The 12,672-nt window shown below is 39.8% G+C and overlaps 1 protein-coding gene across 2 annotated transcripts in view; it reads left to right on the forward strand.

Moving 5' to 3' along the window:
- ryk (receptor like tyrosine kinase) overlaps positions 1-12,235 on the forward strand; it is a 32,494-nt gene extending 20,259 nt beyond the window's left edge. For both annotated transcript variants that reach the window (XM_026344723.1, XM_026344729.1), the window contains 7 exons: positions 3,556-3,642; positions 4,516-4,585; positions 5,200-5,332; positions 7,533-7,642; positions 7,752-7,911; positions 9,068-9,204; positions 11,082-12,235. In XM_026344723.1, coding sequence (XP_026200508.1) covers positions 3,556-3,642; positions 4,516-4,585; positions 5,200-5,332; positions 7,533-7,642; positions 7,752-7,911; positions 9,068-9,204; positions 11,082-11,193 — 809 coding nt within the window. In that variant the 3' untranslated portion in view covers positions 11,194-12,235. The remainder of the gene's footprint in view (positions 1-3,555; positions 3,643-4,515; positions 4,586-5,199; positions 5,333-7,532; positions 7,643-7,751; positions 7,912-9,067; positions 9,205-11,081) is intronic.
- Positions 12,236-12,672: the final 437 nt, after the last annotated feature.

The following is a 12,672-nucleotide window of genomic DNA, read 5'->3' on the forward strand; positions in this document are numbered from 1 at the left end:
GCAGCCCATTCCTATTAAATCCAAAGATTTAGTAAACTACAATTAGCAGAGCAGACTACAGACAAGACAGAGAAGAAAGTGGCTGGGTGGGAGAAGAGAGAGATGGCCTTTGCACCAAGCAGCGCTATCTCTGCTCCTTGTGTTTAGTGCTGTCATCATGAGCCAATCACTGCAGGTGTCAGCTGTGTGCATTTCCACTCACACCTGACATATCTCACACTCATTCATACTGGTGTGAGAAACGGTAACATACCAAATTACCAACACAACAATAGCGTAACACTTAACACACAAAAAATGAAGACAGAGTCTGATCAGCACCTCAAGTCTCTTGCTCTTGGCACAGATTGTGACGTGTAGTGGTTAACATTTCGTCCTCCTGCTGTGCTCCGGAGCTTAACAGTATATATGTGTACACAACTTTGAGTGGCAGGTTTGTAGAGAGGATTGAATGGAGTAATTGTGATTGTAATTAACATTACATATTACTAAAACACACACATAAATACAGTTAGGCCTGGAAGTATCTGGACAGTAACAGAGTTTCTATGGCAAGTGTATATATGTATAGTAGTGTAGTGTAGTGTATATATTAAAAAAAAAAAAATTCTGTTGATTATAAATGCTTCATACTGAAATCATGCTTCACTCTGTGCAGGGCAGCAGTGATTTACTGATAGTGTGAGACAATAATTGGCATATGGTCTGTTTTCCACATGACACTGGAGAGATTCAAGATCAAATGAGGAAAACTCGATGTTCCTGGTTACAGTTACCTGGTTATGTTGAGAAGTGAATTGGAAAAGCTGGATTTAATCATCTGAGATACCTGTTCTCTGATAAGCCGATTACATTTTGGTGGCACGCTCACTTACACTTTTCATCCACTTCTTGCAGCCCATTCTTGTAAATGTGATATGTGATGAATGCTTTCATTTGTCACTTGGGGTCGAGGATGAATTTGATAAAATTTTGGCAGTCAAAGATCAAGGTGACTTCCACTGACCACCACTGTGACTTTGTGTATGTCTTATTCTTGTCATTGCTATGTCTCAGAAACACCTGGAAGGAATTTCATTAGATCTGACACAAACATCCGCTACATCGCCAATAATTGATTTCTTTCTTTACAGCGGTTGAATTAATGTTAAATGACATATGTCTTCAGTGATGGTTGAATGAACGTCCCCTTCCAACACCAATTACATCCGGCACATTATCTGTACTACTTCTAGCTTCATTATTTACCTCAGAATAAACCTGCTCCAATAAATTCTAGATTCGTTTTTGACAGGATAACAAAATAACGTCTATAACCATAGAATCCTGAGTGATAAAGTAATAAAAAGGTTCGACAAGTTGTAATAGATTTATGTGTGGAGACACAATTAAGCAGCTGCAGCAATGTATAAGCTATAGCACCACCACACTGTGAATTATGAAATATCACGATGAGTGCTGTATATGTGTATGTATATATACATATTGTTTGTTTTGTTTTTTTTTTTGTGTTTTTCACCTTCACAATCCTCAACTGATACTGACAGGAGGTCCCACTAGCAGCTTCCTCAAGCAGCTGATGCTTCAAGAGATTCAAAGGCTACACTTAAGGCAGAGAATACACAAAGTAGTGTAGATGAATTTTCCATCTCTAGTCATCTTTAAAGTGACACAAAACTGAAATGTGTTCTTTTCTCCTCTGGTCTGAAGTGAGCGATTGCTGTACAACAAAAGCCTATTTATAATCACCACCACTACTGTGTGCTATGAGGTGACCTGTGAACACGAATGCTGCATATTCCTGCAAAGTATGAACATGCCTCATCAGATCCGTGTCAGTGAACCCAAAATAGCAAAGGTTGGTTCTTCCTGGGGCATGTCACACATTGATAGAACGTTTCAGACTTTGGCCTTACATCAAAGACAAACAGCTATTTGGGCTTCAGTTTCGCTCCATCAGTCAGAAGCTGGTTGCTTGTGGAGGCAATTCAGCATCGTCATGGGGCGATGGTACTGAACAAGACTGTGCTTCACTTTCTGGAGGTTTGCCCACACTCAGTGTTAGTTTGGCTGTGTGAATGATGTAATAGTTACTTAATGGAGGAGAAATGTGTGGGTGTCCTTATTTTTAAATGTCACTTAAAGGCCTTTAGTGGTTTACTGTCATTATTTCTCTATAGAAATTTAACATAAACATGTGGAGTGATTTCTATTCAAATATTTCTTTTTGCCTGTCTAAGAAAGCTGTTGGTTACACTAGTTACACTACATAACCTGAACCTCTTAGTCTTCAGTATTTGTATTATTTGTATATTGTATTTAAGTATTTTGCTTTTAGCCACTAGTGCTGTGGCTGTGGTGATGGCGTGTTGAGAAGTTTGACCCCCATGTTGGTCCAGACTGAAATATCTCAACTATCAAACTTTACCTGATTGCCCAACACAACAAATGTGTGGTCTCCATCTTTGGCTCATCAGCAGCTGTGTACTGTAGCTTTCTGTGCTATTTAAGATTGCTATTTGGTTAACTATCTACTGTACCTTTATTACTTTACTTGCTCTGAATACAACCAGCTTTTACAGTGATCAGGCCTACTTTCTAAGGTGAAAAGGTCTGAAAGGGTATTTGTTAACATATTGTGACACCTGTTTTCTACTCTTCTATATTGTTTTCTAATTTGATTATACTTTTTACATCAATCTGTGTCAGTCTTGTTGGGTTTTTACTAAAATTTACTGAGCTTATGTTACAATAAAGTTTTGGTTTTCTTGTTGATGCTGGATAATGTAAAAGTTCTGAGTAACATACTAACAAATCAAATCAAATGTCTTTACTTTTCTATCTAACTTCCAGACTTGATGTGCATGTGATTAACTACACACATTCATCAAGCCCTACATGCAAAATTTATAGCAAATGCAAACTCATTTTACTAACAATAGTGAGAACAACTTAGAAACAACAAATATAAAATACACTAGACCACTTTTTAGAGGTGGTTAAACTCTGAGTGCAGTCCTGTTCTGTGAGCCAGCAAGTCTAGACAGGCATGATGGAGCGGGAGGGAGACAGTTAAACACTAAACCTGTTGTTATGCTTCGTCTTCTCTCTTGTTGAAACACAAGGCATAGTTAGCCCTAGGGCTCAGATTTTCTTTTTCTAAGTTTATGCTGATGGTTTATGTTCTTAAATGGCATTTTACCTCCAAGTCCTGAAGCAACAGAGCAGATGTTTAGACAAAGGAGATGATGAACGTGCTTGCTTTGCCTATCCAAGTCAAATGTAATTCTGAATGACTGTATGTGATGACAAGGCCTCTGAGCTCCACTGAATTACTCCTGTTATGGCTCGTGCTAGTGAGACAAGAGCCGCAACCGACTGATTTCATTGAGGAACAAATAATTTTAAGCAAAACCCTGTCAACCTAAGTCCACAGATCACCAAGACATGGCAACCAATGTGCAAAGTGACATTTTAATCTTTGAATGCGCTGCCTCTTGCTGTGTCTGTGCAGCCCTTTTCCTCAGACAAAAACCTGTGCTTTGTCTTTGACAGGCACATTTGGACGCATCTTCCATGGAGTGTTGCTGGATGAGAAGGACCCCAGCAAGGAAAAGCAAGTCTTTGTGAAGACAGTGAAAGGTATGCACTCTGTTGTGGCTGTAACCCACAAGTTAAAAGAAATAAAAGAATTGTCAAGTGTGTTGTAAGTTTTTCCTATTTCTCACAAGTCACTGTGTGGTTAAGACGTGTAGTTTGTGGTTTATGGTGTAACACCATAAAGCTCAATGAACGTCATTAGACCAAAACATGACAGACACATAAGCCGAATGATCTATATAGTTGACCTGAAACACAACAGTTGATGCAGATTTTTCTTCCGCACAAGTATAGCATGGTGGCATTGACCAAACCCTACCAGGAATAGTAGCTCTAATGGCTTCAGCATATGTTCTTATGCGGTTGTAATCCCGTAAACAGGGAAACAAATTTGACAGTAAATTAATTAAGTCTTACTCATGCTACAACGTTTGCATGTCAGTGAAAGACTTCCTTTATGCGAGAGTGTCAGGTTCTTTGTTGGTGGCATGTGTCAGCTTTCTCTGCCAGTTGCCTTCTGACCTCTCCATTCTCTCATGTTTACTCAGGGAGGGGTGGAAACCATTCAGTGAACAATATCCTCCTGCCAGTCTTGGCTTTGTTAAACTTTTTACTTCCTCCTCATGCGCCTTTTGGGAAGTGAACAATACTGCTTTCCATAAGTACTACATGTTGGTACAAAGCTGCATACACAGATTAAAAATTGGCACAAGTTAGTTTCCCACTACAAATGACTGTTGGCAGAGAAATCAGGGAAACACAGTGAAGCAAATTTTAAAAAGTCTACTCAACTACACAGGGGTCACAGGCTAGATGTTTCATTTCCAACTGCTACTGCAACTCATGGTTTGTCAGTTAAAATGTCACAACACCATAGCTCTTTAAAATCACATTCTGTCTCTTAAAATACTGCAGATCATGCATCTGAGGTGCAGGTGACCATGATGTTGACTGAAAGTTGCAAACTTCGTGGACTTCATCACAGGTAAGTGGAAGCACACACAGTTTTTACATGTACTATGGTTGTAGATGTTGGTTTCTCCATGTTGTTCAATTTTGCAACAGTTTTGAGTGTTAATGTGGCAGCAAAAAGTCTGGTCAACAGTGTATTCTGTCAGAGCAGGTTCTGTGGTCATCTTTTTTAAACAGCGCTGATGAAAGGAGACCGCATGTTTACACAGAAAGCAGATACTGTAACATAATGTGAAAAGAAAAAACATGTTTTCAGAAATAACAATCACACATCGTCATCATCCTCTTCTTCTTAATGCATTCAATTTGAAGAAAAGAAATGACAGCAGTGTTAGTTCAGCACATTCGCCTCACATTTATCAGAAGAGCTTGGGGTTCACTGTACTTACAGTTTATGGAAAAAATCGTCATCATGTTGGCCCATTCCTTCCTCTTTCCTTTACTTTAAGGTCAGCAAATTGCTAAGATCTGCTGACACTTCCTCTTCCATAGTTTGGCAATGATTGGATGAGCCCTGCTTCCAAGGACCACTTTGGCTTGCAGCAAAACATTTACATTTACAATAAATGTGTAAAAGATGAGTTAGGAACTGTTCCTGTTTCTCATACAGTGTTTCTCTACCTTCAGAAATCTTTTGCCCATAAGTCACGTGTGCACGGAGGACGGAGAGAAGCCAATGGTGCTGTTGCCCTTTATGGCTTGGGGGAATCTTAAGCTGTTCCTGCGACAGTGCAAACTAGCTGAGGCTAACAACCCACAGGTGAGGCTATAACTCTGCATACACTTGGTATGCCACTTGAAACCATCAAGATAAATGCCTCTGCAAACTACATTTAGCACTACATTGTAAATCTATTACAATAAATCATCCAAATTAGCAGAAGAGCCACGTTCGATTCCAGTGTCAAACCTGAAGGAGCTTTGTGTGTTTGGAGCAATCACCACACAAGTAACACTTAACGAGTAACTACTGTTTACACTTGTTATTAGAAGGACTGTTAATATAATCTTGAAGTCGGTGCCTAGGGCAAAGATTTTCATTCACTATGTAGACAATCAGTCTTTTGTACATGTTAACCCCGGGGAGTCTTTGATGTGCTTGGCAAAGCCACAGCACAGATCCAGCCAATGTCAGATCCAGAATACAGATGTTGCAAACACTTGACGAACACAAGACGAAGCTTGCCATCCATTTGCATGAATAAAAAACACCTTTGTAAAGTTTCAGGCAACACATCAGCACCTTCGTTTTCAGCAATCTCATTATGTAGTTTTGGCAGCTGCAGGAGACAAAGACATAGTCATTAAGTTGTGCTGGTGCCGTAAACACGGACTGAATGCCATAAATCAGAAGTGTATCAATATGGAGGAGATCCAGCTTTGGGGAAAGCACAGAGGGAGCACAGCATGACTGTGGCATTCATTCTCAAAGTGAACATCTGGTCTGAGAGGTTAAACTTGGCCTTTTTTACGCAGTTGTCATTTTTCTTCTGACTGCCAACTGTGTCGTACCACTTACACACATCTCACCTTTGCCCCAGTTGTTGACTGAAATAGTTCATATCTCAGTTTATCGGTTGCCAGCACTTTGTTTCTCTGTGTTGTGGGGATTAATGGAACTGGATTGTATTGTAGGATAGTAGATTCCCACTATGTGTCTGAGCCAGGATTCATGCAGCCGGCTGCTTGTAGTAGATAAAACACAGAAACATGAATGTGTGCGTTAATAGTACAGGAACTCTTTCACAAGGCAGAATTGCTTTTCAAGGAATACAGTATGTTTACATACCATAAAGAGCAGCAAAGGGCACATTCACTTTGCTACCGTTAGGTGTGCAGTGGCTAGTCCTTTCTCAGACACACCTTAGACCCTAGAGTAGCTGCAAGCCTAAAGTAAACAACTTTAATGTCAGAGCCTGGCTCCATTCTTTCAGTGATAAATTAGGAGAGCCGTGTCAGAATATTTTCCCTATGTTGCATATAAAGCGATACAGCATTGTTAATAATTTAATTTTACATTTCACTGCTATTCTGATTCAGAATGTTTGTACAGAGTATACTGTTTTGTCAGCACGGCTCTGACGTTGCATCAAGGCTGCAACGTGCTTTGAGCTTCATGAAAATGTACGCCAACATTATCATGATGTTTGATGTACATTTTTTAAAACATTAATAATCTCAGTTAGACGTGTTACAAAAAAATAATTTAAAGAAATACTACGTTAGCATTAAGCACATCATTCAGTGTCTGTCATAGACTTCACCACATTCCATTCAACAGTTGTCATTATCACCAAGGTCTGAAGGATTTTTGTGCTGGAGCCAATCCCAGCTGTCATCAGTCGAGAGGCAGGGTACACCCTGCACAGAAAGACAGTTTAGAGTCACCAGTTAACCTAACATGCATGTCTTTGGAGGTGGGAGGAAGCCGGGGTATCTGGAGAGAAACCACACAGACATAGGGAGAACATGCAAACTCCACCCCTGGCCCAGCCCCTGATCCACTTCACCACCACACTGCCCATTTGTACCAAAATCAAACAGTTGTCTTAATATTTCTGTAAAATGTCAAATGTTGTTTTGTAATTGTAATTTTTGAGTTTTCTCACGTTATTGATTTCTGGATAAATCTATGACCTCAGTACCTTTTCTTTTAAGAAACACCCTCTCCCAAGGCATCAGTGTTATTTTAAACTCTGTTTTTTCTGTTGACCAACTGTACACTTGTGTTTTGAAAGGCATAAATAGTCTTTGTGTATGTGACTCCCATCTTTGACCCAAAGTGGACTATGTGCTAATTCAAGGGAAATGAGAACAATTTGACACAGAAGACCAATTTCGGCACAAAACAAAAAGTCAGAACAGTTGTCTTTTGCACCCGCTCCCTCCCTTTTTTTGTTTTTCCTGCCACTGCTTCTCAACTGCACATTGTTTCTCTCTCACCCTTGATTTCCTGTCAGGCGATCTCTCAGCAAGACTTGGTTTTCATGGCCATCCAGATTGCATGTGGAATGAGCTACCTGGCTCGCAGGGAAGTCATACACAAAGACCTCGCTGCCAGGAACTGTGTGTAGGTGTCCTCCGTCCTCAATTCTTCCTGGTGGCTTTCAGGTGATTTGATCTGGAATTTCATTACTGAAAAATAAAGATGCTGACTTTTCCCTGTGTTCCTCCGACAGCATTGACGACAACATGCAGGTGAAGATTACCGACAATGCTCTTGCTCGTGACCTATTTCCCATGGATTACCACTGTCTGGGGGATAATGAGAACCGTCCCGTTCGCTGGATGGCCCTGGAAAGCTTGCTCAACAATGACTTCTCTAGTGCTAGTGACGTGGTAAGAAATGTTGTAGCAACAGCAGGTTTACTTATTGCAGTTTAATCTTTTGACCCTATTACTGTGAGCAGTGTATTCACCATCAAAAAATTAACATTTCCTGTCTCTCGAGGGTTTTTCATAAATAAAGCACTTACAGGGGGCATGATACAGGAAGTGGCACCAATTGTATCCAAGCCATTCTTAGACACTTCATCAGGGAGGAGTGGTGGTGAACCCTGTGTATCTTTGGCTCGTCCCTCTTTCCTATCACAGGACAACAGGCGGGGACAGTCGGGAAGCTCCACAGATCCTTAGAGACATCAGTCAGACCTGCCCTTTATATTCCTCTCATGGAATATCATGGCATTCAACCCTCAGCCCCCGCCCCATTGGCATTAACAATGGCCTAAGCTTTAGGAGAAGTCCAGACATGTACCAGGAGCTGCATAGCATCATGAATGCATCACACATACCACTGTTACGCACATACAGGAAATACTCAGTGCACTTATGTTAGTGGTTACGCACACAACAGGACAGGATCCCAGTGCCTGCTGGTATGATAGGGCCATGTTTGGAATTTTGGATATATCCTTGTTGAGAAACAGGGTGGATTCTGGTTTTGTACAACACCTTTTCCTCTGAGAAGGCCTAATATCACGCCGAGTGTCACTCCCTTCACTTCCTCTAAAGGTCACTTCGTACAAGTCGTGATACACTGACAATACACACGAACACAAGTGAAATTGAATCTTTTCAAGCATCATTTGCTGTATTGTGTTCATGTTCTCTTTATGTTTTAGGTAAGAATTAGCATTTCTTTCTAAATCCAAACTAGCTGGTGGTGAACATCTACTTTGAGCTTAAATAGTGAGCGCCACTTGTGCCCTCAGTCTCCCTAAACAGAACAGCCATCCTGCTGTTTACTCCAAGTCTCTTAACAAAAACTTGCAGCTCTGATTTATGTTCTGTATAAAATTTCATAGTTTCCTTGCATTGTTCCTGTGGAACATTTTGTATTCGAATGCAAGTGGGCACCACAGGCTTTCCGCATCTGAATAGAAATGTTGGATATGTTTATCCTGTGTGACTTGTGCTGATTACATTCAGAACATGCTGTTAATTAATGTCAGTAACTCGTCTCACTGTTGATCATGTGTTGTGGCTTTCACAGTGGGCCTTTGGGGTGACGCTGTGGGAACTGATGACTCTGGGTCAGACCCCCTACGTCGACATCGATCCTTTTGAGATGTCAGCCTACCTGAAGGACGGCTACAGAATAGCCCAACCTATCAACTGTCCAGATGAGCTGTACGTGGATCTCACACACACACACACACACACACACATACACACACACACACACAAACATTACATCTTTCTGATCCTAATTAATTTATCTGAGCAAACAGTCTCAGAGATTTTAAATTGATCCCACTGGTCTCCAATGCCATATATATATATATATATATATATATATATATATATATATATATATATATATATATATATCAGTACTTGACTGAGGCAAGTATTAAGTGGACAGAAAATTAAATAACATTGATTGTTTTGGATAAAAATGCCAAACATTTTCTGCCTACAACTTCTCAAAGGTTAGTTAATCGTTTAATAGTTTAAAAAGTACATTAGTACTTTTTAATTTTATAGAGACGTCTATTAATAGAGATAATTAACCAAACTTTTAGAGAGAAATCAACAATGTAAAAATTATGGTTTAGGTCCTTTCACATTTAAAAACTAAGCAGTCAGTACATCCTTACAAGGAATATGTTAAGATTTTAATTATTAACAGTTAACAATCTCTAGTACAATTAGTCGAGACAAGAGGGTCGTGTCAGTAGTTACTTGGCCTGACAGGCTGTCAGCTGATTGTCTCTTTTGTGAAGCACTTTTTAACATATGTTTAGAAAATTGCTGTATAAATACATGTATTATTATTATTATTATTATTATTATTATTATTATTATTATTATAACAGCTCACAGCTGTTATACAGATGGGAATGCTGCAGCTTTAAGGACAACAGGGCATATTTTAAAAAATCTAATTGCGTATCAGTGATGCAAGTACGCGTCTGTTAATCTGCAGCCAGCTTTGTTCTTGCAGACTTTCACCGTATGTAGCGCGCTGTTGGTCTCATGTCTTACATAAAATGGGAGCTAAGTCAAACTGAAATTATTTATCAGCTACCAGCGTTGACTAATGTGAAGCTTATCAACATCCTGCAACTGTCCATGAGAGGGAGCAGCCTGTGCCCACAGGCGTCATTATTCACTGAATATTTCCTCAATGTAAAGTCTGTCGCTTTCTCACTGCTGGATAATGCTGGTTTTTCTGGGCTCAGATTAGGGCAGCAGTACTGGACCGCCAGGTGTTTTACTGGGATACCTGGTGTTGAGTCCATAAAACTGTTCTGTACCAGGCTGAACAACAATTAACAAACTTTATAAAGAAATAATAATTATTATTAATTGTTAGTATCCATCATTCTTATCAGTAGTTGACAGAACTGTGACATACATGGCTTGTTCACTGTACCCTGGTCCACAGCTGCCCACCAGGTGTCGACAACTTAAGGTCTCCACTGTGTTTCAATCCTGGTGACTCCACACCTTGAGTTAGAACTGAAGAATCCTTTCAGATAACACTGAGTAGCACCTGTGGAATGACCATAACCTGGTTGACTGAGAATAGCCACTGACATTGCAGGAAAGCCTCGAGACCGCCACAATAAAAGACTGTTGGATGTCTGTGAGCTGAATCTATCATACATGCTTTTATTTCCTCGTGTTTGGATTTATTTTAAATGCTTTCTACGCAGACAGAAACCAGAAACCCCTTTACAAATGAAATGCATCATATTTCCCCTTTCAATGTTTTACCTTGACTAAACACTTAATATACCACTAATGCTAGCTACCAACTATTTAATAGCAAAACAATTTAATGATGCAGCAAGAAATTCACTTTAAACTATTGTTTTAGGGGAAAAGTGTGAATATTGTTAAAAGTTAAATTAAATAACAGATTTAATCATTTGTTCTTTCTACTGTCTCACTCCTAATGCACTCAGTCTTACAAACAACTCATGGAACGTTCACCGTTATCCTGGATCTCCCGGGGATTTAATTTCACTCGTCTCTTTCTGTTTCTGTCTGTGCTGCAGGTTTGCAGTGATGGCTTGTTGCTGGGCCCTGGACCCAGAGGAGAGGCCCAAGTTTCAGCAGCTTGTTCAGTGTCTCACAGAGTTCCACGCAGCGCTGGGGGCTTACGTGTAAACATTTCCTTTTCTTCAGGAGAAACAACACTAAAGCCTGGTGGACAGTGCTCACAGGGAATACTGTACATGTATGAAATCGTGCCTTATCAGATGAAAGAGCAGACTTGCGCCTGATGATTTAATTTTGTACAGTTGTCTGGAGTTTTTATATAGTTGAATTACCTTTTTACAGCATAGCAATGTAAAAGGATTCTTTGTTGAATATTGTTCATATGCTTTGAAAGCGTCTAGAAATGGCAGCGTCCTCATCTGTACAGCACAGGAACATTTATGTACATTTTTGTGCCAAGGAACAAATTTCTAAAGCTTCTTACAGCCTGGTTTTAATGACAGTGTTTTCTACAGTTGTATAACCTAGTGAAACATTGTAGATTTGGTTTGGTTTGGATCAGATTCTACTGCAAAGTGATTTAGGTACCAAAGTAGACTTAAGGGCTCCATTTTTGTATTTAACCATGTTGTCAAGCTCGGTACAAGAGGCCTCTTGGAAACCAGAGCTGCATTTGTCAAGATTAACCCTGAGGCCTCTTCAAACCACGGTACGCCGTTTCCACTGGATCACATTTTGTCTTGTTGATGTGCCAAAGACTCATCGGAGGTGATGCAGCTTTTGTAAACCTGCAGAGTGCTTCAAACGTTTGGACGTCACCGCTCATAGAACATCTGCAGTTATAAACTTGACTTTTGAACAACATTCAGAGTGAATTGTAGACACAAATATTATTTGAATGCCACTGCCTTCTTCCTCTTTTGTATTTTTTAAGTTTCCAATATCACAACCTCCAAACAGAATTATCAGAGTGAGTTGTGTTTCTGTTTTTAAAGCTTGATTGTTCTGTGTCAGAACACAGCTGATTTATGTAACTACAACACTACTAATCACTGTGAACACACAAAACTTCCAGCCAGCTTGGACTAATCCTATTCTCACACCTTTAACATCCTCGCGATGTGTCTGTACGGTCACTGCATGTTGAATTACAGTTGTAAACTGCTTCCCAAGATCATATCCACAAATTAAATGGGATCTTTTAAATAGATTGTGCCTTCTAATATTTTTCCCTCATCAGAAACATACAGTGTATCAGTACTACGCTATGCAGTGTTATTTTGTACCACAAAAGCCACAGCTGAAGCCGAGTGTTTTGGTACAAGAATGTACTAGATTGTTTGGCCTCAAACCACAGTAATCTCTGCTGTTCCACCATGCCAACTGTCCTCTTGTTTATAAAATAAAAAGCCAAATAAATAAAGGAATTTCACTGCATCAGTGCCCACAGATCAGTACTACCATGTGTACTTAAGACAGGAACTCTGCTATGGATTCTTAATTTTCATTGTTTTACTTGAGTTGTTTTTTATTGGCTTCTTTTTGCTGACGCTGTCACATGATGCAAAATCTAATTTGTGCAGAATCCTTAAATTCCTGGCTCTGCAGGTCCTCATCCTTACATGTTAGCAATAATATTTGCAGCTT

Source organism: Anabas testudineus, chromosome 4 (assembly GCF_900324465.2).
Source record: "Anabas testudineus chromosome 4, fAnaTes1.2, whole genome shotgun sequence".
In the NCBI taxonomy this organism is placed as follows: domain Eukaryota; kingdom Metazoa; phylum Chordata; class Actinopteri; order Anabantiformes; family Anabantidae; genus Anabas; species Anabas testudineus.